Below are 22,491 nucleotides of genomic sequence, written 5' to 3'. Positions count from 1 at the left end.
GAGAACAGAAAGAAGAATGAAAAGAAAAAACAGACAGTGCACTATGGGGCTTATTCTCCTCTCCCAAACGCTAATGATGATCCCTTCCCACAGGGGCTTCCCCTGTATGGAACATGCGCTTCCTCAAGTCCCTCTCTGGATGAATGTGAATGAAATGACTGGAGGGTGCTGGCTGTGCCCCTCCCAGCCAGGCCCCAAGGATCTAAAAGTGAGCTGAACCACAGTCCACTTACCAGTGGGTGCTCAGGTCTAGCTGGACATGGCACTAGAGAGGTGACAGTTTCTCAAGGCCTGCAGTACCCATGGGCACTGCATTAAATAAAACCAAGTGATATGAAGAGGCTGCTACCGTCAGCACTGGCTTCTTGCCCAAAAGTTTCACATGCTCGGCACAGCCACAGACTGAGGTGCAGTTGTGGGCCGGGGACCACGTGACAGCCCAGATCTGCAGAGTAACGACATCAGAAAGAAGAAGTGCCTCCTGCTTGGACCATGCTGATGACGCACAGGAGGCAGCCCAGACCTCCCTCTGGCAAGGCATCCCCAGAGAGCCAGGCAAAGCTAAGAAGCTACGTGAATACTCCCTTCCGGGCTTTAACTCATCCGTGCTGTTCCTGGCCCACTCAGGGCAGAGGGGCTTATTCCCCAGGTCAACTCAGCTGGTCAAGGTCACAAAGCCACTCAGTTTGAGTACAGCCAGGACTAGGATCCAGGTCTACTGGCCCAGAGCCCAGCACTCTTCCCCCCCAGTCCTGCTACATCCCACGACCTCCAACTTGCTATAAACCATGTAACCAAAGCTACTGTTGCTCTGGATGTAGAAATCCTAACAGCAGTATCAATCCCTCCCACATGCAGGGTGCTTTACAATTTAAAGGATCTTTTATAATCCCCATTTTGCTTAGACCTCACCAATCAACCGCTTTGGAGGCAGAGCTGGAATCCTGACTCCACAGGCTTGGTGACATTGGACAGGTACATAACCTCTCTGAGAGCCAATGTGATCAGGGAAAATGAGAATAATAACCCCTGCATCTCAAAGGCATTTAGTGAGAATGAAACAAGATAATGTACATGAAGCTCTCTTGGCAAAGTATTTGACGTATAGCAGATACTCAGCAGGTGGTATCAATGGTTCTGATCAGTAAGGCATCACTACCATACAGATGGACAAATTGGGGTCCAGGGAACACAAAGAATCTGCCCAAGGACACTTGGAGATTGAGCAGCAGCAAGACCCCAGCAGCTTACAATATCTTAAGAGAATTTGAAATTTTCACGGGTGAGCTCTATACTGGGTAAGGGAAAGAAGGGGTCCGAAGGAAGGAATATCCACACCCTTTGAGGGTAACAGAGACACACAGTCTCTTCCAAGCAGGCCATCTTCCACTGGGAAGACAGGAGAGGAGGGAAAAGAAGGGAGGAGAAGCAGCAACCCTTCAAGGGCAACTCTCATAGTCTCATGGTTTCAAACTTCTTCTCTCACTTGATTTTCATTAATTGTTTAAACACTATGAGAGTTCATTGTCAGTGTTAGTTAGAACAGAATAAAATTGGAAGAAAGTTTAAATTTCCATCAACAGAAGGTTGGCCCAATTATCTAGGATTTATCCATTAAAAATTAATTACAGCCAGTGCAGTGGTGCATGCCTGTAATCTCGGAGACTCAGGAGGCTAAGGCAGAAGGATCACAAATTTGAGGCCAGCCTCAGCAACTTAGCAAGACCTAAGCAACTTAGTGAGATCCTGTCTCAAAATGAAAAGGGCTATGGATGTGACTCATTGATAAACATCCCTATATTAAATCCCCAGTACAAAAAATAATAATAATTACACCTGGGCTTGGTGGTGCATGCCTATAGTCCCAGTTATTCAGTAGGATGAGGCAGGGGGATCACAAGTTGAAGGCCAGCCTAGGCAACTTAGCAAGAACCTATAAAATAAATTTTAAAAGGCTAGGGATGTAGTTCAGTGGTATAACACTTGCCTTAGCAGGCATCAGGGTTCAATTCCTAATACCCCACACACACACAGCATTACACAACTATTGTTGGGTTTTGGGGGAGGGCAGTACTATGGATGGAACCCACATACCTGCACATGCTAGAAAAGCAGTCTACCACTGAGTCACATCCCCAGTCATGAGAATTTTTGAGATAGACTTTCATGACATGAAAATACAAATTTTATTGACAGAAAGGTTACCAATACATGGATTAAACATTCAAGTTATAAAAAGTAATGCAATTCATGATCCATTCTTGTTTCCATGTTTATGTAAGTATAGACACTATCCTGGAAAGATGCATACTATCATTGATACTTCTGGAGAGCAGGATTTTGGTGTAGCTCAGGGGAGAATATATTTCCAAATTATTAGGATTTATTTTGTAATTAAAACTAAAGAAAAAATAAGTATAACATTAAAGAAATATTTGTTTGGGTCAGTCTTATTTATTCCATGATATTTGCCATAACTTAACTTCTTCCAGTCTGCATCTATGGTCAGACCTAGTTTTATACCACTGTAATCTGAATGTTCACAATTTTTTTTATAATTTTTTAGTGTAGTTGGACCCAATACCTTTATTTTATTTACTTATTTTTATGTGGTGCTGAAGATCAAACCCAGGGCCTTGTACGTGCTAGGCGAGCGCTCTATCCCTGAGCCACAACCCCAGCCCTGAATGCTCACAATTTTATGGGTTTTTCCCACTTAACATTAATTGTACCAGAAATATTTTCACATTATGACATCATTTCCATGACAGCTAAGGTTGTGGTGCTTTGTACCATATACCATGTACCATGTACCATGGTGCTATGTACCATGTCAAGAGTTTTACGTGCCTAATGCATGAAGTCTTCACAACTCCAAAAGCAGTACATGGACTATCAACATCACAGAAGGAGAGACTGAGGCTTGGAGAACTGTTTTGCCAAGGCCTCACAACTGGTATGGACAGAAATAAGACTTAAGTGCTGGTCTGTGCGAATCCCAAGTCCTCACTGGGACCTCTGCATCCTACTCCCCTCACTCACACAAATGGTCCCTAACTGATGACATTCAATTTGTGATTTTCTTTTTTTGCTTTATAATGATGCAAAAGCAAGATGCCTTCTGTAGAAACCACACTTAGAATTTTGAACTTTGATATTTTCCTGGGCTAGCAATACGCCATAGGATACTCTCTTGGGATGCTGGGCAGCAGCAGCGAGCTGTAGCTCCGAGTCAGCCACTTGATCACGAGGATGGATAGCCCATACTCAACAGTCCACTGTGTTGCCCAGTAGGCTAGGCATATTCAATGCATTTTCAATTTAGGATGTGTCCAAATTAGGATAGGTTTATTGGAATGCAACTCCACTGTAAATGGAGAAACATCTGTACCAAGTAGTAAGAAGAATATGGCAAGAATGTGCAGGTACTGGGTTCTTATATAACTTGTATGATCTTGAACAAGTCACTTCCCCTCTTCTTGGTTCACTCATTCACTGGACAAGAATCTGCTGATCATCAAGTGTGAGGACCATGAATAAAAAAGGAACCCTGACCTCGAGATTAGAGGTTAGCCTCAACTCTTCATGCACAGTAAGCATCTAACCCCCCACCCCTGCCTCTGTCACCAGGCAGTCATAAAAGCATGAAATGAACAAAGGATGCAGAAGAGCTCTGCCAGGATACGGCTGCATATTCTGCGAGAAGGATTTCTGCGGCTGTTCGCCACTGCATATTATTTTATCCAGTGAATGTTCCAAAACGTTCTCAATCATCTTCCTATTGTTGGACATTTAGTCCCAATTTGCTGCTATTATGGAGAAGCTCTGATGGGGATTTATCCAAAGGAAATAATTCAAAAGGAAAAAAACCCAGATGCTCAAAGAAGGAGCCGCCTGATCTTCCCAAAGACTGAAGGGAGACGAGACCGTCTTCTCACACTCTGCAAGCTTCAAACTGAATTCCTGACCCGGGGTCTTCCCCACTCCAACCTGCTCCTCCCACATCCTGGCAAGCTAGCCAAGGAACATCTTGTGCAAGTTTTAACCTTCCTCCCTCCTGAGCCTTCCATGTCCCTAAGATGAGGCTTCTCTGCAAGGTCACAATTCACCCCCTCATTATGGGTCATACAACTGCCTAAAGGTCCTTCCCAAACCACAGTTCTGTCATGCTCCTCTGCAGACCAAAACCCTACAAAGGTCCTCAGAGGCTCCAGGCTCACATCAAGCCAAAACACCTCAGCCTGACATTTAAGAGAGACGGCAGGGGAGAGGAGTAATGCTTATTGAGTTCCTGCGATGTGACAGCACTGTACGAGGGGCTTTATGTAACAGCCACAACATAGTCCCTATGAGATAGGTGTGTTCATCCATATTTCACAGATGAGGAAACTGAGGCCCAAGGCCACACTGCTAGTATACAGAGGGCTGTGACCAGAACCTCACTGAAGACCCAAACACAAGCTGACCTTCTGAGTCACCTCCCTGCTTTCCCTGCCTCTCCCCTAAACTACCTGTCCCCCCCAACACACACACACCACCCACTCTTCTTCAAAGGCATCTTGATTCTTTTCCCCTCTGACCTGGGTCAGTGGGCATCCTTTCCCTACGGTTACCAAATCCTACTAAGCCATCAGTTCACAGCTCCACGGCCCCATTTTCCTGAAGGCTTTCTTGAGCACCAAAACAGGAATCCATGTTTAGCAGGTACAATAGTTTGTTCTTTATCTTTGCCCTGTCATGTCCAGGTCTCCCAGCTAGGCCTCGGAGGAGTGGAATGCATTTAAGTGGGTGATTGTTTCAAAGTGAACACAACCAAGTATGACCTCTGAGAAGGTGCAGGTCATCAGGAATGTGGCTCTGACCCATGCTGCCTCCCCCACCACCTAGCTGTGCAATCTTGAGCTTGTCTTTCCCTCCATAAGCCTCAATTCTTCAATCCATAAAATGAGAAGAATAGCTGCCTCACAAGTTTTGTGAAGACTACATGACTTGTAGGTGTAAGCCCAGCACTTACACATAGTAAGTGCTCAATAAACTCCAGCTGTCACTATTCTATCTACAGCCTCCTGCCCACAAAGGAAGCAGTGCCAGCCTGCTCCCACCCCCACCCATCCACCCAGGAGGTCCCTGACAACAGGACCTCCTCTTCACAGTTCTGGCTGATGCCCCCAAATTCCTACCCAGGTGATTTCTGCTGGTTGAAACCCTACTAAATGTGGTAGGGGGCAAGTGGCCAATCTATCTACCCTGGGAGGCAACGGAAGCAGACAGTCTGAAGTACCCCCACTCGAAGGGGATTCTGGCCACAACACAGGCCAATGCCGGCTCCTCTCTGAGGGTTCCCAGCCAGTATCTCTAGTCTATCTCTATCCCCCAGGACTTCAGTAGTGTTCAGGCCATAGAACCACCCTTACTTCACCAGACCCAGCACATAGACCTCTCCACCTAGACCTGCCCTGAGCCACCAGTCAATGACCCAGCCCTGCTGGACACCAAGCTGGTACTTCCAGACCACTGCCCCGGGGTATAATGTCATAATAGAGAAGCTCTGGACTCAGACAGCTGCACTTTCCAGCTGTGAAACCTCAGGCAGGTAACATGACCTCTCTGAGCCTCAGTTTCTCGTCTGTAAAAAGTTGATAAAAATAGCAGCAATCTGATGGGGTTGCTGTGAGAGGATGCAAAGCATGTATTGCAGCGCATGACATACAGTAAGCGTCCAATGTATGCCATCGCTCTGATTGCATAATCACTGATATCACTCCAGGTAGAGATTATCATCTCCTTTGAACAACTGGGGCAAAGAAACCCAGAAAGGGGCTCACAGAGATGGAGCCTATTAGAGGTACTTCCTGTCTCAGCCTGTCTAGTCAATGTACCCTCTCTGCTGCCCTCTGGAGGCTCAGGTCTAGAACATCTCTGGGCACAGGGCATCTTCTAGGTTCTGTGTAGTCTAAGAGGGTCCAGGGCCACTGGCTGCCCTTTCTCTCAGCCCTGGTCCATTATCTAGGAGGCAGCTCTGTCCTCTCTTGCTCACCTTGTGAGGAGACAGCTGGTAGGGCAGCATAAAGCCACTTCTAATGGGCAGCCTCAGCCTCTAGGCTATAATGTCCAGTCCCTGGCAGAGTCTATGTGGGGGACAGCCACAGCAGCAGGGAAGCAGGCTGTCAGAACCCCAGACCAGAGGCAGAAGTCCTGGATACATTAGTGCTGGCTCTCCCACTCAGCTGCTATGTGACCTTGGACAAGTCAATCTTCCTCCTTAGGCCTCCATCCACCTTTCAATATTTACGAAGTGAGGATTTTAGGACCCAGCCTTATTCTCATTGGAGTTCTATGGAAGGAACACTTCAAGAAGCTCACAGAGCTGAGCCCAGGGAACTGCCACAAAATTTTAACAGGAACAATGCCCCCAACACTGATACCCTCCAGGACTGCCTTGAGGTGCCCCTGAGATCCCAGTGATCACGCACCAGACCCCACAAATATCGTACACAGGTTTCTGGACCAGCAGAGTCAGCAGAAGCCAGCTCTATCCCTGCTTGGGGCTGGCAGAGCCTGGTTGGGCCACAAAGGCTCAGAAAGGAGGCTGGCACAGGCTGCCTCTGCCGCAGGCTCCATCTGGAGGCACCGGTGGGCCGCAGGCACACAGAGCCTCCATGCTCCACACCCTTGCCTGGGACAGGAGCTTCTAAGGGCACCGTCTTGGTCCTCGGTTCTCTACCTGGCCCAACTGCTGCTGATTCTGGAAGACTCCTAAATGCTGGGGGGAAGAGGAGATATGGCGCAGTTGGACCCCACACAGTCCTGGAGAAATCCTAATTCTAGCCCTCTTACCCACCCACCTTGGGGTGCAGAGGAGGTGACATGTGGATCCAGGAGTGACGGTGGGAACACGTGGTGGTGCTTTCTCCCCCACCAATGCTTTTCAGAGCTCTGGGCTAAAGCAAAAATCATGGCTGGGAGTGGAGAGAGGCCAGCATCCCAGAACTCCTTCCTAGTCCTTGTCCGGTCCTTCGAAGTCCCCATGGACCACTTTGGCCCATATAGCTGTGCCAGTTCATGGCCACAGCATCCAATAAATACTCTGGTGGCTATAGTCACCCCCACACACACCTGCCAGTCCCCAAGACCCCAGCCTCTTGGGGATCCCAGACCTCCCCAAGTGTGAAGGTAGGTGCCAGGCACAACTGGCACCAGACACAAGTCCTCTCCCTGTAATCAGTGGGGACAGATGATGACCAGGGCAGAGCCAAGCCAGAGTCACAAAAGTCCTAGGGCAAAGGTTCATGCCCCCAGCTCTGGGGGACTTGGAGAGGAGGTGAGATGGGAAGCGAGTGCAGAGTGTGGAAGGTTCTATAACCAAAGGCTGAGGGTGAGGATGAGGGCGAGAGCTCCCCAGCATCCAACCTCCAGCCAAGATAGCAGAACTGCAGCATCGGAAGCCTGGAGGAGAAATCCAGAGAACCCTGGGCCTCCAGAGGAGGCAGCAAGAGTGGCCTTCCCGAAGAGAGTGGGCCCACCGCCGGAGCCCAGCACCCAGCAAGCGCTCATCCTCCAGTCAGTCCACCTCCTCGGGGGTCTTGGGACGGGTGCAGGGCGGGAGAAACAACAAGGACCACCCCCACACCGGCCAGGGGACCAACAGCCAGCAAACTCAGTTCTGGGGCGCACCCGGATTCCCGGGACTGGAGGCTGGGCCTAGATGGAGCGCGCCCCGACCTCAATGCCATCTGAGCCCCCCGCCCCCACGTGCCTACCTGGGCCTGGGGGTCCCCATCTCGGGCGGCTGGGCGAGGGGCGGCCCCTCGGCTCCTCGGGCCCGGCAGGCCGCGGGGCGGGGCGGCGCGCGGGCCGCGGCGGGTTCTGCGGAGCAGCCTGTTCGCGACACCCCCGCCCGCTGATGGATGCCGACTGCAGCAGCAGCGGCGGCGGCGGCGGTCGGCGTGCGCCGGGGGCTGGGCACAGTGCCCACAGCCCCGGGCCCGGCGCCCGACGCGCGGCCCGCCCCCGCCCGGCCTCCGCGCCCAGCCCAGGGGCGGCGGTGCGCCTGCCTCCACACTCGCGCAGCCCGGCCCCTGCCTCCGCCTCCTCTCCGTCCGTCCCCCGCCCTCCCTGGCACCCAGGCCACCCCCTCCTGGTGCCTGCCGCCACTGCGGGGCTGTCTGGGTCCCCCCACCCGGGCCCTGGCCAGCCGGCCTCCTCGCCAGGCCAAGCTCCGGTGGGGGCTCCTTGGAGAGAGTGAGGGGGAAGAGAGAGGAAGGGGGGAGGATCCCTGACTCAGAAGGGGTGACTCAGCCTCAGTGGGCCTCCCATCCCACCCGAGTCAGATCCCCTCACCTCCCCTACAAGCACATCCCAGGGCAGAACCTGCCCGGAACTCACTCACTCCTCCTATCAGGGAGGAGGCACGGCAATTGCCTCCAGGGGAATCCTCTGGGCCTCTGCGGCTGGTGACAATGACCCTAATGCGTTAGGGAACTAAGGTGTGTTTGCCGTGGAGTAGGGAGGCTCCTTGGGTATGCGCCCAGGTTCCAGGAAGGAGTAAGTGATGGCCAAAGGGCCTGTGTCATAGGTCATGGCTCAAAACCAAGCTAAGCCCTGCTCCTTCCCTCTACCAGCACTGTTAAAACTCAAAAAGCCAGCTGGACCAGGGCATCCCCCTTACTCAATCCACAGGCAGGGGCCTCTAAGTAGAGAACCCTGGAGGGCAGAGGCCCTGGGTGGCAGTCCAGCTCTGCCCCTGGTTGACTGAGTACCCTTAGCAAGTTGCTTCCATGCTTTCAGCTTCAGTTTGCAAAAATGAAGGAGTGGGATGTGCCTGTCCCTAGGGCCCCAGTTATGGGGAAGGCCTAGAGAAGATGGGGTCAACCCACAACATCCTCAAAGATTTCTGCCCACATCGGCAGCCCACAGACCCCTACCCCCTAACCATCACACCAGCCCTAGACATACACATATCTTCTTTCATTCTTCCAGTCATTCCTGCATACCTACTGTGTGCTGGCCACTGTTGTGCAACATAGCGCTGAGAGTCCAGAGGTTCAAAGCCATCCATATGTGAACGGAGCCATCTGTCCCCCCATGCTGCAGTTGGCTCAGTTTCAACCTCACCAGGGGGTTATCCATTTCTGCTCTGCTCATCCCATACTCCAGGAACAGGCCTCTCCCTCCTTCCTCACTTCCTCTCAAAGTGGCTGCTCCATTATGGTGCCCTTCCCTAGGTGCTGGTCCCAACCCCAGAGCCTCCACAGATGAGGATATGCCTTCTTCCCAGAAGCCCTCAGAGAACTCAACATAGCCATTGTGTCCTTTTGCCCCAACCCCAAGGCAGGCCTTCTCCCCTCCGAGATAAACATGAAAAACTCCTTCATCCGGTATCCCAAGCATGGCTTCTCCCTGCTGCCCATTAGGCTCAGGTGTGGGCAAGAGTGGAAAGAAGCCAGCTGCTCCTAGCGCTGGAGGACTCACCCTCCTTCCAGACAGGAGGATGGTCCAGTCAGCCCAGGCCAACTCTCAAAGAACCAGGCATCCTTAAAAGATCTCCTTTTTATCTCCTGGCCTCTAAATTCAGCACCTCAGGAGGCCCCACACAGGCCCTCAGAAGTGTGGCCTTGGGCAAGTCACTGTCACTTGGGTGCCTGCTGAGTGAGTTCAGTTCACATGCCTTTATTCAAACAAATGAATGAAAGAATCCATCAAATTTAGGAATTACACCAGGTGAACTTACTGTTCCGTATGCACATCTGCTGAAAGCTTCCCGACTGCCTGCCTGCTGGTATTTTGTTTCCAGGTTCACTCTCCTCTCCTCTGCTGGCTGGCCTTGCCAGCCACGGGCTCCCAAGTTCCTGTGGGCAGGAGGCTCTGGGCCACACAGCCAAGGCCCTCCCCATTCCTCCTACTCAATTCCTCCCCGGTTCCCCTCCCCTCTCCCTTCCCCAGACAGGATCACGCCCCTCATCCCCTGGGGCAGGGCTGCATTCCCATCCTTCTCGGCCACAAGGAGCCTCTCACTTTCCCAGGATAACTCCAGGACCAAGGCAGGATGTTCTCAGACTTCATTCTGAATTTATACCCAAAGGACTCAATTCATTTCCGGTCAATGGGATCACACCAAAAATTGAGTTTCTTCTGTGATTATTATTAGTTCTATTTCTGTTATTTTCTATGATTATTTTTCTATTTCTATTATCCAGTTTTCCTAGGCAGGGAAAATGAGGCACAGGAACAAGATTCAACCCAAGACCATATCTCTTGAAAGCCTCAATTCCCCATGGAGAAATGCCAGGGGCCCACATAAGGGAAGAGGAGTCCACCCCACAAAGAAGGGATTTTCCATTCCTTAGATGTGAATTCTGCTTCTAACCCTGCCTGTACCAGTTCTTTTTTTTTTCCCCAGTACCAGGGATTGAACTCAGGGATGCTTAACCACTGAGTCACATCCTAAGCCTTATCTTTTTTTTATTTAGAGATGGGTCTCACTAGGTTGCTTTACAGCCTCGCTAAATTGCTGGGGCTGGCTTCAAACCTTCGATCCTCCTACCTTAGCCTCCTGAGTTGCTGGGATTACAGACTTTCACCACAGTACCCAGCTATACCAGTTCTTTCTATGTTACTTGGGCAGGTTATTTGACCTCTCTGAGCCCATTTTATCACTTATAAATTGGGAGGAAACTCTCCCTATCCCATATCTGTCACTGGGCTACTGTGACAGGAGGAGTAAATGCTGGCAGATGAGAAAGGACAGGACCCCTTGTCCCCTCTCTGCTCTTGCCTACAAGGTAGGAGAAATTCTTTCTTCTTAAATTTTAACCTACATGATGGAACTTGAAGGTGCAAAAGTCCAGAATATAGGAAGAGATGAATGGAAGTGATTCTCTCCACTGGGAAAGTGAAACACATAATTGTCAGCCACAGGGCCCCAAGGTCGCTGGTGGGGTCAAAACTCAACCAAATACTTCAGGCAGGGCCCCCCTTTGACCTTTCAAAGGAGGAAATCAAGGCCCTGAGAAAAGCAGCAACTTACAAAGAGGTAGTCGGTGGCTTCAGGACTCTCAGCCACTCTGTTCTGGGTGGGCAGGTGGGGTGAGGGGCAGTCTCAGTTAAAGGACTCAATCTGTCATTCAGCAAGTGGTAACGGTCACACAGAGCCAAGCCCTGGACACTAGGGAAAGAGGAACTGGAGCGTCTCTGCCCTTGAATTCACAATCAACCCAGCAGGGAGAAAGGCAAATAACCCAGCACATCAAAGAGTACTGTAAAATTCATCTTACTGCTGTTTTCTGAGCACTTCCTCTGTGCCTGGCACTAGGCACACATTCATTTGTTTAATCACCCAAACAATTCTCTGGCACTGAATTTGCTAATCCCTTTTACAGCTGAAGTAACTGAGGCTCAGTTGGGTTAATGACTTGTCAAAGTTCACCTTGCTAGTAAATGGCAGGACCAGGATGTAACTGCCAGATCCACCTGATGCCATTCTCTGAGCTCCAACCCTTACAAACTTCTCCCCGCCTCTAGAGCTATGCTAATCAATATGGTAGTCACCAGCCACAGGTGGCTGTCGAGCACCTACCTGTAAAGTGGCATGCAGACTAAAACATGCTTAAATGTAAAATATACACTGGATCTTGAAGATTTCGTGGCAAAATAAAAAAGAACATAACATATCTCAATAATTTTTCTTTTTTTAAAATATTTATTCTTTTTTTTAGTTTTCGGCGGACACAACGTCTTTGTTTGTATGTGGTGCTGAGAATCGAACCCGGGCCGCACGCATGCCAGGCGAGTGCGTTACCGCTTGAGCCACATCCCCAGCCCCTCAATCATTTTTCTATTCATCATTGGAATAATTTTATTTGTTCCATTTTAGTCGTGTGTATGTTTTATTGTTTTTGTTTTGTTTGAGATGGGGATCTCACTACATAGCCCAGGTTGTTATCTCAAATTCCTGGCTCCTCCCACCTCAGCTTCCCAAGTTTTGGGACTACAGGGCTATAGGCACCGGCCACCATGCCTAGCTGCTAGAAAAATGTGGCTACTAGAAATTTTAAATTGCATGTGAGGTCACATTATAGTTCTTTGGGTGGGTACTAACCCAGTCCATGGGGATCAGGAAAGACTTCCCGGAGGAGGGGATAGCTAAGCCCAGCTGAGTTAAAGGAGAGGTCATGGGGCAGAGGGTATTCTAGGGCAAGAGAGTTGTAGGGCATCTGGCCCCCTTCCCAGAGGGCAGCAGGGCCTGGGTGGGCTGAGCTGCAGCCCCAGGCAGCTGAGAGCTGGGCCAGAGGGAGGAAGCTACCAGAGCCAAACTTTTCAGAGCAGCATGACCCACAGGCTTAGCAAGTTCTGCCTGGGCAAGGCTGTTCTCGCTGACTGTTGGCACTCTCTGGAAGGACTGCAGGGCAGCTGTGTCTGGGTGGGGAAACAAGCAGGGTGGACAAGCAGCAGCACCCACTTGGCAGGGACCTTCCCCTTCTAGCTCCTCTTTTTTTTAAGATTTTTTAAAATATGGACACAATGTCTTTATTTATTTTATTTATTTTTATGTGGTGCTGAGGATCGAACCCACTGCCTCACAGGTGTAAGGCAAGCGCTCTGCTCCTGAGCTATAACCCCAGCCCCCATCTATCTCCTCTTGATGCCTCTAAGAAACCTTCCCAAAACGCTGCAGCCAGCAAGGACTTCACCTTTCCCAGGAACCTTCCAGGCTACACTTTGAGAATCACATGCTCCTGCATGAGATCCTATTCTAGTGTGGGATGCTGATGATGCCTCCAAACTGCGCCGAGGGCCACACAAAGCACTATCCATACCTAGTGCAGTGTGGTAGGAGAGCTTTGAGGGCAGTGATTTCCCTAGGAAGAGGGCTGGGCTAGAGATGGGGACACTCTTTAATACAGGAGCTGTGTGACCTTGGGCAAGGCCTTACCCTGAGCCTCAGTTTCCCTCTGTACAGTGGGAATAATAGCAGAACCCCCTCTTAACCCTGCTATAGGGTGACATGAAAGAGTACCCACAAAGCGTGACTGACAATGCTCAGTGCTTCCTTCTCCACCACAGGTAGCTTCCCTAGGATGCCCCTGAAGTCCCTTTAGTTTCTCCAAGCTCACATCCTCACGGTTGTCTTCCCCCAGGAGGACCGCACCCCTCTCCACCTCTTCCACCCATATTCCCCCAATCCATCTCTGCCTCTTGGCCTGCGACACCCTCCTCTCATCCTTGTTTCCTTTTCTATATTTTGGGCTCATTTGTCTGACTTCCACAAGACTGTCATTTCTCAAAGGTGGGACGCTTACCGCCGCTCATACATCACGCTCCTCAGTATGCACAGCCAGGTCTGGCACTGGACTGGGCATCCCAAAGGCTCCCACCACCTGCTCTGGTGGCTTGGACGATCGACTACATACAGTGCTGCCTAAATATAATGCAGGTCTCCACAGGGCACATCAAGGAGCTGCTCCACTCTACTTCCCGATGGAAGAGCCTCAGTGGCTGGCCACTCAGAAGAGGCAACTCCAGCACTTCAGCCTGACTCTCAAGACCTTTCCCAGCCTGGTCTCTACAGGCTCTTCAGCCTCGTCCTCAGACCCCATGTGATGTGCTCTGTCAAACGAGGCCCTGCCCAGCCGCTCGCTTTCACACATGCTCTTCCCTCCACCTGGGAGACTTTCCCACGGCCATTCTTCCAGGAATCCTCCAGGAAGCCTATTTTCCTCCCCTCCTCTCTGCAGCAACCCCTCTAGTTAGAAATAACCTCTTGGCCTCTCCCCCTGCCCACCCCCCGCACTCTGCCCACCAGCGCCGGTTGTGTGGTGTACTGAAGGGTCTCAACCTTCCATTGCACTGTGAGCCTTAAAGGCCACTCTGCACCCTTCATCCCATGAAGGCCCAGCTCAGTTTCCAGCTCATAATATGTGCGCAATAAGTGTCCCTTGGGTCACCTTCACTCTTAGAGCCAGAGGCCAGGGAGCAAGTGGGAGTCAGGAGTTCACCAGGATACCAGGACACCTCTGAGGCTGAGTTCTGCCAACCAGACTCTTCCTTGCTACATTTCCTAATGGATCCTGTACTTCCAGCACCCCATGGGAAATCAGCCCTCCTCTAAGAGGTCTGGGAACCACATTCCCAGGGCCTGAACATGAAAGATCTAGTTGTGTTCCCACTAGATATAGATGTCCACCCAGCCTGCCATCGAGAGCCTGAGGTGTCAGCCAAGGTTTCATGGTCACAGCATCACAGACTCCTTGCAGTCAGAAGAGATCTTGGAGAGCATCACACACAGGCTGGAAGCACGGGGAGGCAACAGTAGAAAAGCAATGTGTGTGTGTGTCTGTGGTCCCAGGAGTCAGAAGAGGCTGCTGCGTCACCATTAATCAGCATCAGCATTGCAGACAGCATTAGAGTCCCCACTAACTGCTACTGTGCCTTGCAATTTGCCTAGATTTTCCATTTTAAATCTCTTACTTCCCGGTTAGATGGAAATTATATACCCACTAGTGCAAGATCACTCTGCTAGTGGGCAGGGGACCCGGGATTCAACCAGAGGCATACCTGACTGCAGAGCTTGTGTTTGACCCTCAGTAACCCTGCTTAAAAGTTGGCTTTACAAAAATTTACTGTGGAGACACTGGCATGTTTTAGTTCTTGTCAGGGGACAGTTACACAAATAGGTTTGTTGTTGTTGTTTGTTTGTTTTGGTACTAGGGATTGAACCCAGGGGCGCTTTACCACTGAACCACATCCCTAGTCCTTTGCATTTTTTTATTTTGAGACGGGGGTCTCACAAAGTTGCTTAGGGCCTCACTAAGTTGCTGAGATTGGCCTTAAACTTGTAATCCTCCTGCTTCAGCCTCCCGATTTGCTGATGTTGCAGGCATGTGCCACTGCACCTGGTGTAGTATGTATTAATTTATGATCTGTGCATTTTTCTGCATTTATGTTATAAGTTCGATAAAGAAGTATATTTTAGATGGACTTGGTGGCACTTGCACTCCCAGCAACTTGGAAGGTTGAGGCAGGAGGATCTCAACTTCAAGACTGGCCTTGACAACTTAGCTAGACCTTGTTTCAAAATAAAAAAGAAAGAAAGGGAGTTTCAATTCCCAGACACATACACACACACACACACACACACACACACACACGTTTATTTTTAAAATATGTTTTTGTCCCAGGGATGAATATATGCTAGGGATTTTCAGTATGTAAAATACTCTTAGCATTAGAGTCTGAAGCTAGCAAGGTGTTTTTTGTTTGTTTTTTGCTTTTCATTTCAAATAGGGACTGGTCTGAAGACCTATTAAACCCCTAAGCCAGGCCCCGTCGAATTTCACCTGCTGTCAGTAGCTGAGATCATAAATGCACTTGCACTGACACTCCTGGGCCAGGTGCCACCCAGGCAACACTCTGTTTCCAGAACCTGGCGCTGCTCTGCAGTCTTTGCAACCTTCTCCTCATCCATCCATCTGCAGGGACCAGACGGTCAGATCAGCCTCTGCACCACCAGTTAATCCCCAACTTCACAAGGAAGCCAGGCAGCAATGTCTGAATGTTCTCGTCTCCTCTCACCAGGCCAGACTGGGCAGAGAAGCCGTCTGTGTGTGTAAACACAGCCTTCTGCTTAGGCAGCTCCTGCTGGACTCCCCTTGCCAACGGGGCCCTCTGTGGCTTTTATCTCCCTGCCCAAAATAACCATTGGCTTCAGTGGTTCTCTGGGCATGGATCAGACTTTTGTGGGAGGCTGTGAGCAGCTTGAGGACAGGATATTCAAATTATCCTCTCTGTATCCCCAATGCCCCAGTGCAAAGTTCGTGACATGTATCAGGCTCCTCTGTAACCATGGGGACCTGAGGTAGGAAGTGAGGACTCACTATAGGAAACACATCTACACCCTCCAAAAGCTCATAGTTCAATAAAATTAATAGAATTCTGATATGCCAACTACAATATAAGATAGAAAGCACTAACGGTTACAAGAAAAGAATAGAATGTTAAAGAAGATTTCAAGAAAGAGGCAGCATTTGGATTAAACATTAAAAACAGGACAGAAGAACAAGTCAGACTGAAGAGAGAGCATAAAACAAGATGCAGTGGTAGGGAAAGACAGGGTAGGATCCGGAAACTGGCTGCCAATGGCCTGGTGCTAGGATGATGGAGGTTGAAGCTGGGGATGGAAAGGCAGATGGTTCCAAAGAGAGCCTTGAATGTCATACCAAGTGGTTCCCTGCACTGTCTAGCAATTAGCCACATGTGACTTTTTAAATTTAAATTAAAGGAAATGGAATAAAATGTAAAATTCATAGCCACATGTTGTTAGTGATCACCATATGGGACCCTGCAGATTTAGAACATTTTATCATAACAGATAGTTCTACTGGACAGCAATGGGAGACAGTGGCAGAGAAACCAGAGACCTTGGGGCAGAGGCATGACATGATTAGAGCTGGCCCTGATTAACAGTAATTGGCTAGAAGGTAGGAAAATTCAGGAATTAGAGTGGGACATTACAATATTCCAGATAAGAGAAACACTTCTCTTCCTTCCATTCTTGTTTTCCTATCAGTAAGCAGAGGGATGGTTCTCAAAATGTGGTCCCTGGCTCAGCAGCATCACCTGGGAACTCTTTTAGTTGAATTTTCAGAAGAAATCATGATCCATAAATACACACAAATTCTCAGACCCCAGCCAGACCTACTGAACCAGAAACTAGGGGATTTGGAGCAGCAACACGAGCTTTGATCAGTACCTCCTATGATTCTGACGCATGTTCAAGTTTGATATCTGTCACACAGGGTCTCGGAGCCCACACTTTGGCTCCAGAGTGACTTTATCTTCTGGAGTAAGAGGACCTGGCTTCACATTCTGGCTCAGCTGTTTACTAGATTGCTTAATCTCTTTGTGTCTCAGTTTCCTTAAAATAACCCTACGTGGTTATTATAAAGAGAGTCTCTGACTTAGAGTAAGTTCAAGGAATGTTACTTATCATTTTTAATCCTCATAGGCCACTTCATCTAACTCCCTTAATTCCTCCCATAGGAATGGCATCTGTCTCTCACTATTGGCCATGACTTCCTTCCTGTTCATCTTATGATATTCCCAAGCCCACTTTCCCTCAGCACCCATTTCATTTACTTTTCTCAAGCCCATAAGGTTGGTTTCTCTCCCAGAACAAAGAGGCACTTTCTGTGTCAAGGGGACATCTCATCAGAGGAACAGAGTCAAAGCAGAAGAGGTGGATTTAATTTGAACTGAGCTGCCTTTTAAGGGAACGAGATGCCCCACGAGTCTCCCTCTGCAAGACCACCTGGAAATGGGAAGGTCTGGAGGTGGATGCTCAGCTGCCCACTGCTATTGAAATCCTCAAGCCTGTTCCATCTAATCTGAATCAGCCAAGAGGGCATGAAAAATGGTATTGTGGTTCTATTGTAACTGGATCTTGACTCAGGAAATCAGCTAGAGAGGATGCTATTCTGAAAGCCAGAGAGTGCTGGGCTGGGCATCAAGAAACCTGGATTCTGACCTTGGCTCTGAGATCTTGGGCAGTCATTTTCCTCTATGCATTTGATTTCCTCACCGACAATATGAGTAGTTTGGACTAAAGCAGTTCTTAGCCATTTATGGATCATGATTTCTTCTGAAAATTCAATGAAAACCTCAGAGCTTCTCCCAGAAACAAATGCATATGGGCATTTGTGCAGATACACACACATAATGCTGGTGCACAAACACACACCTACATTATAACATCACACATCAAAAGACCTCATGAAGCCCATGTAGAGATCACTTCTGGGTCCCTGGACACTTGGTTAAGAAACCTTAGACTAGATGGTCTCTAATCACCCATGATAAGAAAACACCTGTAGGGGCTGGGGCTGGGGCTCGGTGGTAGAGTACTCTCCTAGCACATGCAAGGCTCTGGGTTCCATCCTCAGCACCACATAAAAAATAAATGAATAAATAAAATAAAGATATCGTGTCCAACTACAACTAAAAAAGTATTTGTGTCTGCTTTGTATTTTTTATCTAATTTAAAATTACCCCACATTAAAGACTATACCCTCCCCCCAAAAAAGTAGATTTGAAATGGGCTTTGTTGGGACATAGGAGTTGAATGACTAATTGTGATGCTTCCTCCCAGTGCCTGCCCCCCACCCTTGTCATATTCCCTGCATCTCCCTCCTGCTCCCCTTCCCCATCCTGTTCACCACTGAGTGAGCACATGGTCTTGATAGACACCCCTGCCCCCACTGGCTGTCTCTGCTCCTTCCCAAAGAGTAGAGAGATTGTCTCCAGCTGAGAGCAAGCAAAAGGGGAGGAGCCTGGTCTGCCTCTCATTTCCCAACTAGAATCCCTGGCTCAGGGCCAACCAATAAAGAGGCTCCCTGATGCCACCCCATCTCTCTCTCTCTCTCTCTCTCTCTCTCTCTCTCTCTCTCCCACACACACACACACACACACACACACTTGCCCACGCATGTGTCCTCTCTCCAATAAGACCTCTGGACACCTGGCAGGGGTCACTCAGAACAGACAAGGGTTATTTTTAGAGGGTAAGTGACAGGACCCGGGTGAGACAGTGCCCTCAGAGCTACTGCTGCCCCACCAGCTCTGATGAATCACTCTCCACTACGTGAATGGTCCAGTCTGTCAGCCTGGCTAGGAAGGCCATACCAGCTCGGATGCATGTCTTGGATTGGTGACCACACTGATCACACCAGACTGAGCACAGGATCACACCAGGGGCAAGACTGCCAGGCTGAGGCAGCGCAGCCAGCCCAGACCAACAGCTCAGCACCCCTGCCCTGACCAGCAGTCAGGCCAACAGGGTCCAACCACATGGCCTACCAGGTAAGCTCCTTTAACACAGTCCAGCCCAGCCCAGCCCACCAGGCTACCCAGAGGTCCCTTTAGAGTACCTACTGATGCTTCACCCTCTTCTGTTCCCTCTGCTGCCTCTGCTATCTGGTTATTGAGGAATGAGCACCCAGGAAACTGAGCAGACTCAGACACTATTAACATAGCTATCAACTGGTTTCATCTTTCTGGAGGGCACTTTGGAAAAGGACATTCCAAGCCTTAAAACCGTACATATTTTAACCCAGAAATTCCTCTTCCAGGAATTTATTCTCAGGAAACAATGGCTAACAATGACTGAGGCTGGGGTGTAGCTCATTGATAGAGCACCTAGAAAGCATGCTTGAGGCCGAGTTCCATCCCCAGCACACAAACACAGAAAAAGATGGGGTTATAAAAACATTTGTCTGGCTAGGCATGGTGGCATACACCTGTAATCTCAGCTATACCAGAAGCTAAGGCAGCAGAATTACAAGTTTGAGGTCAGCCCAGGCAATTTAGCAAAACCCTATCTCAAAATAAAAAAGTAGGGGCTGGGGATGTGGCTCAAGGGATGTGGCTCAAGTGGTAGCGCGCTCGCCTGGCATGCGTGCAGCCCGGGTTTGATTCTCAGCACCACATACAAACAAAGATGTTGTGTCCGCCAAAAACTAAAAAATAAATATGAAAAATTCAAATAAAAAAGTATAGCTCAGAGGTAGAGCACTTGCCTAGCAAGTAGGAGGCCCTGGGTTCAATCTCTAGTACTGCAAAAAAGATGAAAAAGAAAGAAAATTTTGTATGTAAGAGGGAAGTAGAAAATTGTAATCTATGTATATGTTCAATAATAGTAGCTAAATTTTACAAACAGTGTTCTCTATATATGCTGAAATACTATGCAGCTATTAAAAAATAATGATATGGGCTGGGGTGGTGGCTCAGTGGTAGGGCGCTTACCTAGCATGTGTGAGGCACTGGGTTTGATTTTCAGCACCACATATAAATAAATAAAAATAAAGTTCTATCAAAAACTAAAAAACAATTTTAAAAAATGATGTCAATCTATATGTTATCATATGATCATGTTCATAACATAATTCAGAGTAAAAAAAAAGAAAGGAGAAACAAAATATTATAAAATGTACAATCCAATTTCTATAAAATGTGTGTGTGTTTGTGCATACATAGGAAAAATAAACCTGGAACGGAATATTTTTTAAATGTTACCAGAGGTTAGAATAGTGGAATCATTTTTTTTGTGTGTACTTGTTTGGATTTTATTTTGTTTTGTCGTCTATTTTCTGGTGTATGTATGTGAGCAGACATTATTTATATAAGAATGACAACAAGAAAGTCCCTTTACTCTGATCTCACTCCCAGTTTCTGGCCTGAACCAATCAAAATCCTTCCTGGAATCTCATTGGCTGCACCCTCCTTTCAGCTGCTGTGGTCCCCTCTGGGCTTCCTCTATGGCTTTGAACTTTGCTGCCCTTCTCGGGTGCCCACTGGAGTTTCACTAATTGGAGGCCCATCCAGCCAATTCCCATAGTCCTCTGACACAAGCCCCACAGTGGAAGCCCTCTCCAGGACTACCTGTCCATGAATCTACTCCAGACAGAGTCCAAGTCCCTCATTTTACAGTAGGGAAAAGATAATTATTGTAATAAAGATCAGAGTGGTAGTGATCTCTCACGTTTAGATCCTTTCTTTTTATACAGCACTTTCTTACACACATGTCACTTAGTCCTTACAATGGCTTGTGCCCATTCTACAGATGAGGAAACTGAAGCCCAGCAAGTATAGCAGCACAACACTTGCTAAAGGTCACACTGTGAGCCAGAATTCAAATGCAGGTCTGATTTTGACATAAAAGGAGTTATATGGAAGAAATGATCAGGGTTAGCCTGAGCTCACAGTCTATGGAAGTAACCAGAACCCTTCCTCCTGCCCCTTCCCAGCTAAGCTCCTAGTTGCTGCACCACCATCCCGTGGCCAGAATCCCACAAAGCCCATCTGGGGCCGTGTGCCCTGCTTCTCCACACCAACTCATCATTCCTCCCAGCTCTGGCAACGGGTCCTTGCTGCCTCGTCAGGTCTCCTAGCAACGAGCCATCCTTCAGCGCCACTCTTTCCACCTCTGGGCTCTTCCAGCTCAGGCCTGTCTCTCCAAGGGAGAGGACAGCTGGCCGACTCCTGTCGTGGGGGTTATGGTACCCACACATGGCAGGGGGATGGGAGGCAAGAAATGGAACCAACGTGCGCAGCCCCCACTCTGGGCCTGCTCCCAGCTCCACATGTGGGGCACTGGCTTCGGCCACAATGACCTTTTCTTGAGCTTCTGACAATCTACCTGCTGACTGAGACAAAAAACAGAGCCGAATCCTAGGGAGTGAATTCTAGTCAATTGCAATTTATTTTTCTACTCTTTAAATACGTGGATTTTCCCCACCACAATACTTGATATTCAAAATAATAATAATAAAAGTGTTAGCAACAATAAAATTCCCATTATTTTTATTCAGTGCTCACAACCATGCCTGTGAAGCAGACACTAGTTTTCCCATTTTATAGTTAATCAAACTGAGACCTAACTTGCCTAAAGACACCTGGGTAATAAAGGATTTGAACCAGTGTGTCTGACACCAACTCGTAGGTCCTGACAACTGCGTTTCTTAGAAATCATCTGGTCCTACTCCCTTACTATACAGATGGGGAAACTGAGACCCAGAGAGGAAAAGGATATGTAATCAGCCAACATGTATTCATTTACTGAGCAACTACTAGGTAAGATGCATTGAGATAGGGCTGTGAGTGAGGGGAAGTTTAATCTCCCCTTTTTGGATACATGGACTATTTCTATAAGTTAATAATTGTTAAAACTAATCAATGATCTCATGGAATTCATTATACTATTCTCTCAATTTTTCTATATATTTGATTTTCCATAATAAAAAAGTTAAAGAAAAAAAAAGATGTCAGAAAGGTGGCTGGTGAGCATGCAAAATTTAAGTCTGTCTTGAACTAGTAAAATCACCCAGACCTAGGGATATTTTGCAGACAGGGTTTTGTTTTTTGTTTTTGTTTTGTGGATCCAAATCAGGGCCTCACACATGCTAGGCCAGTGCTCTACTATTGAACAATATCCCCGCCATTTTTATTTTTACTTTAAGACAGAGTCTCACTAAATTGCCTAGGCTGGCCTTGAACTTATTATCCTTCTGCCTCAGCCTCTTCATGTGAGGCTTTCTCCAACAGTTTTGAAGGTCAGGAAAAGGCAAGCATCTTGGAATTCACTTAGTAGCCTCTTTGCCCATTTTTCTATAACATTTTCTAGAGAAAACACTCTGTGTGGTGGCTAGAAGACAAATGAACCAGAAGAACCTCCTGACTGGCTGGACCCTCTCCCTTCCCTCACTGTCTCTCTAGAGAACAGCATCTCTGGCTCTCTGAGAATCCACAGGCCAGTCACCACACAAGGTGGAATGAGATCCCATCAGCCTCTGGGACAGAGGCAGCTCTAAATCCAGAGGACCATGATTAGAGGGTAAATCACACGCTTGCTTCTGTAGGTTTCCAGCTCACAGAAACTCAATGGCAGTTAAAGGGCCTTTACGTAAGTTGCTTAAAGTTACCAGAACACACACAAGGTCAGAG

General features: G+C 48.5%; 1 protein-coding gene across 28 annotated transcripts in view; it reads right to left on the bottom strand.

Annotated features, from left to right (window-relative positions):
• Positions 1 to 22,491, bottom strand: part of Epb41l1 (erythrocyte membrane protein band 4.1 like 1) — a 122,662-nt gene that overhangs the window by 60,808 nt on the left and 39,363 nt on the right. For 10 of the 28 annotated variants that reach the window (XM_058575334.1, XM_058575344.1, XM_058575335.1 and 7 more), the window contains exon 1: positions 9,731 to 9,876. The exons of 2 other annotated variants lie outside the window; for them this stretch is intronic. In XM_058575334.1, coding sequence (XP_058431317.1) covers positions 9,731 to 9,746 — 16 coding nt within the window. In that variant the 5' untranslated portion in view covers positions 9,747 to 9,876. Of the gene's footprint in view, positions 1 to 7,760; positions 7,874 to 9,730; positions 9,877 to 22,491 lie in introns of those variants that run through there. 16 more of the 28 variants (XM_046433218.2, XM_058575347.1, XM_046433212.2 and 13 more) reach the window with 6 other exon arrangements.

Source organism: Marmota monax, unplaced genomic scaffold (genome assembly GCF_021218885.2).
Source record: "Marmota monax isolate L192 unplaced genomic scaffold, Marmota_monax_Labrador192_F-V1.1 WCK01_AAM20220418_F8-fsc00014, whole genome shotgun sequence".
NCBI classification, from domain to species: Eukaryota; Metazoa; Chordata; class Mammalia; order Rodentia; family Sciuridae; genus Marmota; species Marmota monax.
The sequence above is the reverse complement of the archived record's forward strand: the minus strand, read 5'-3'. Positions and strand labels throughout refer to the sequence as shown.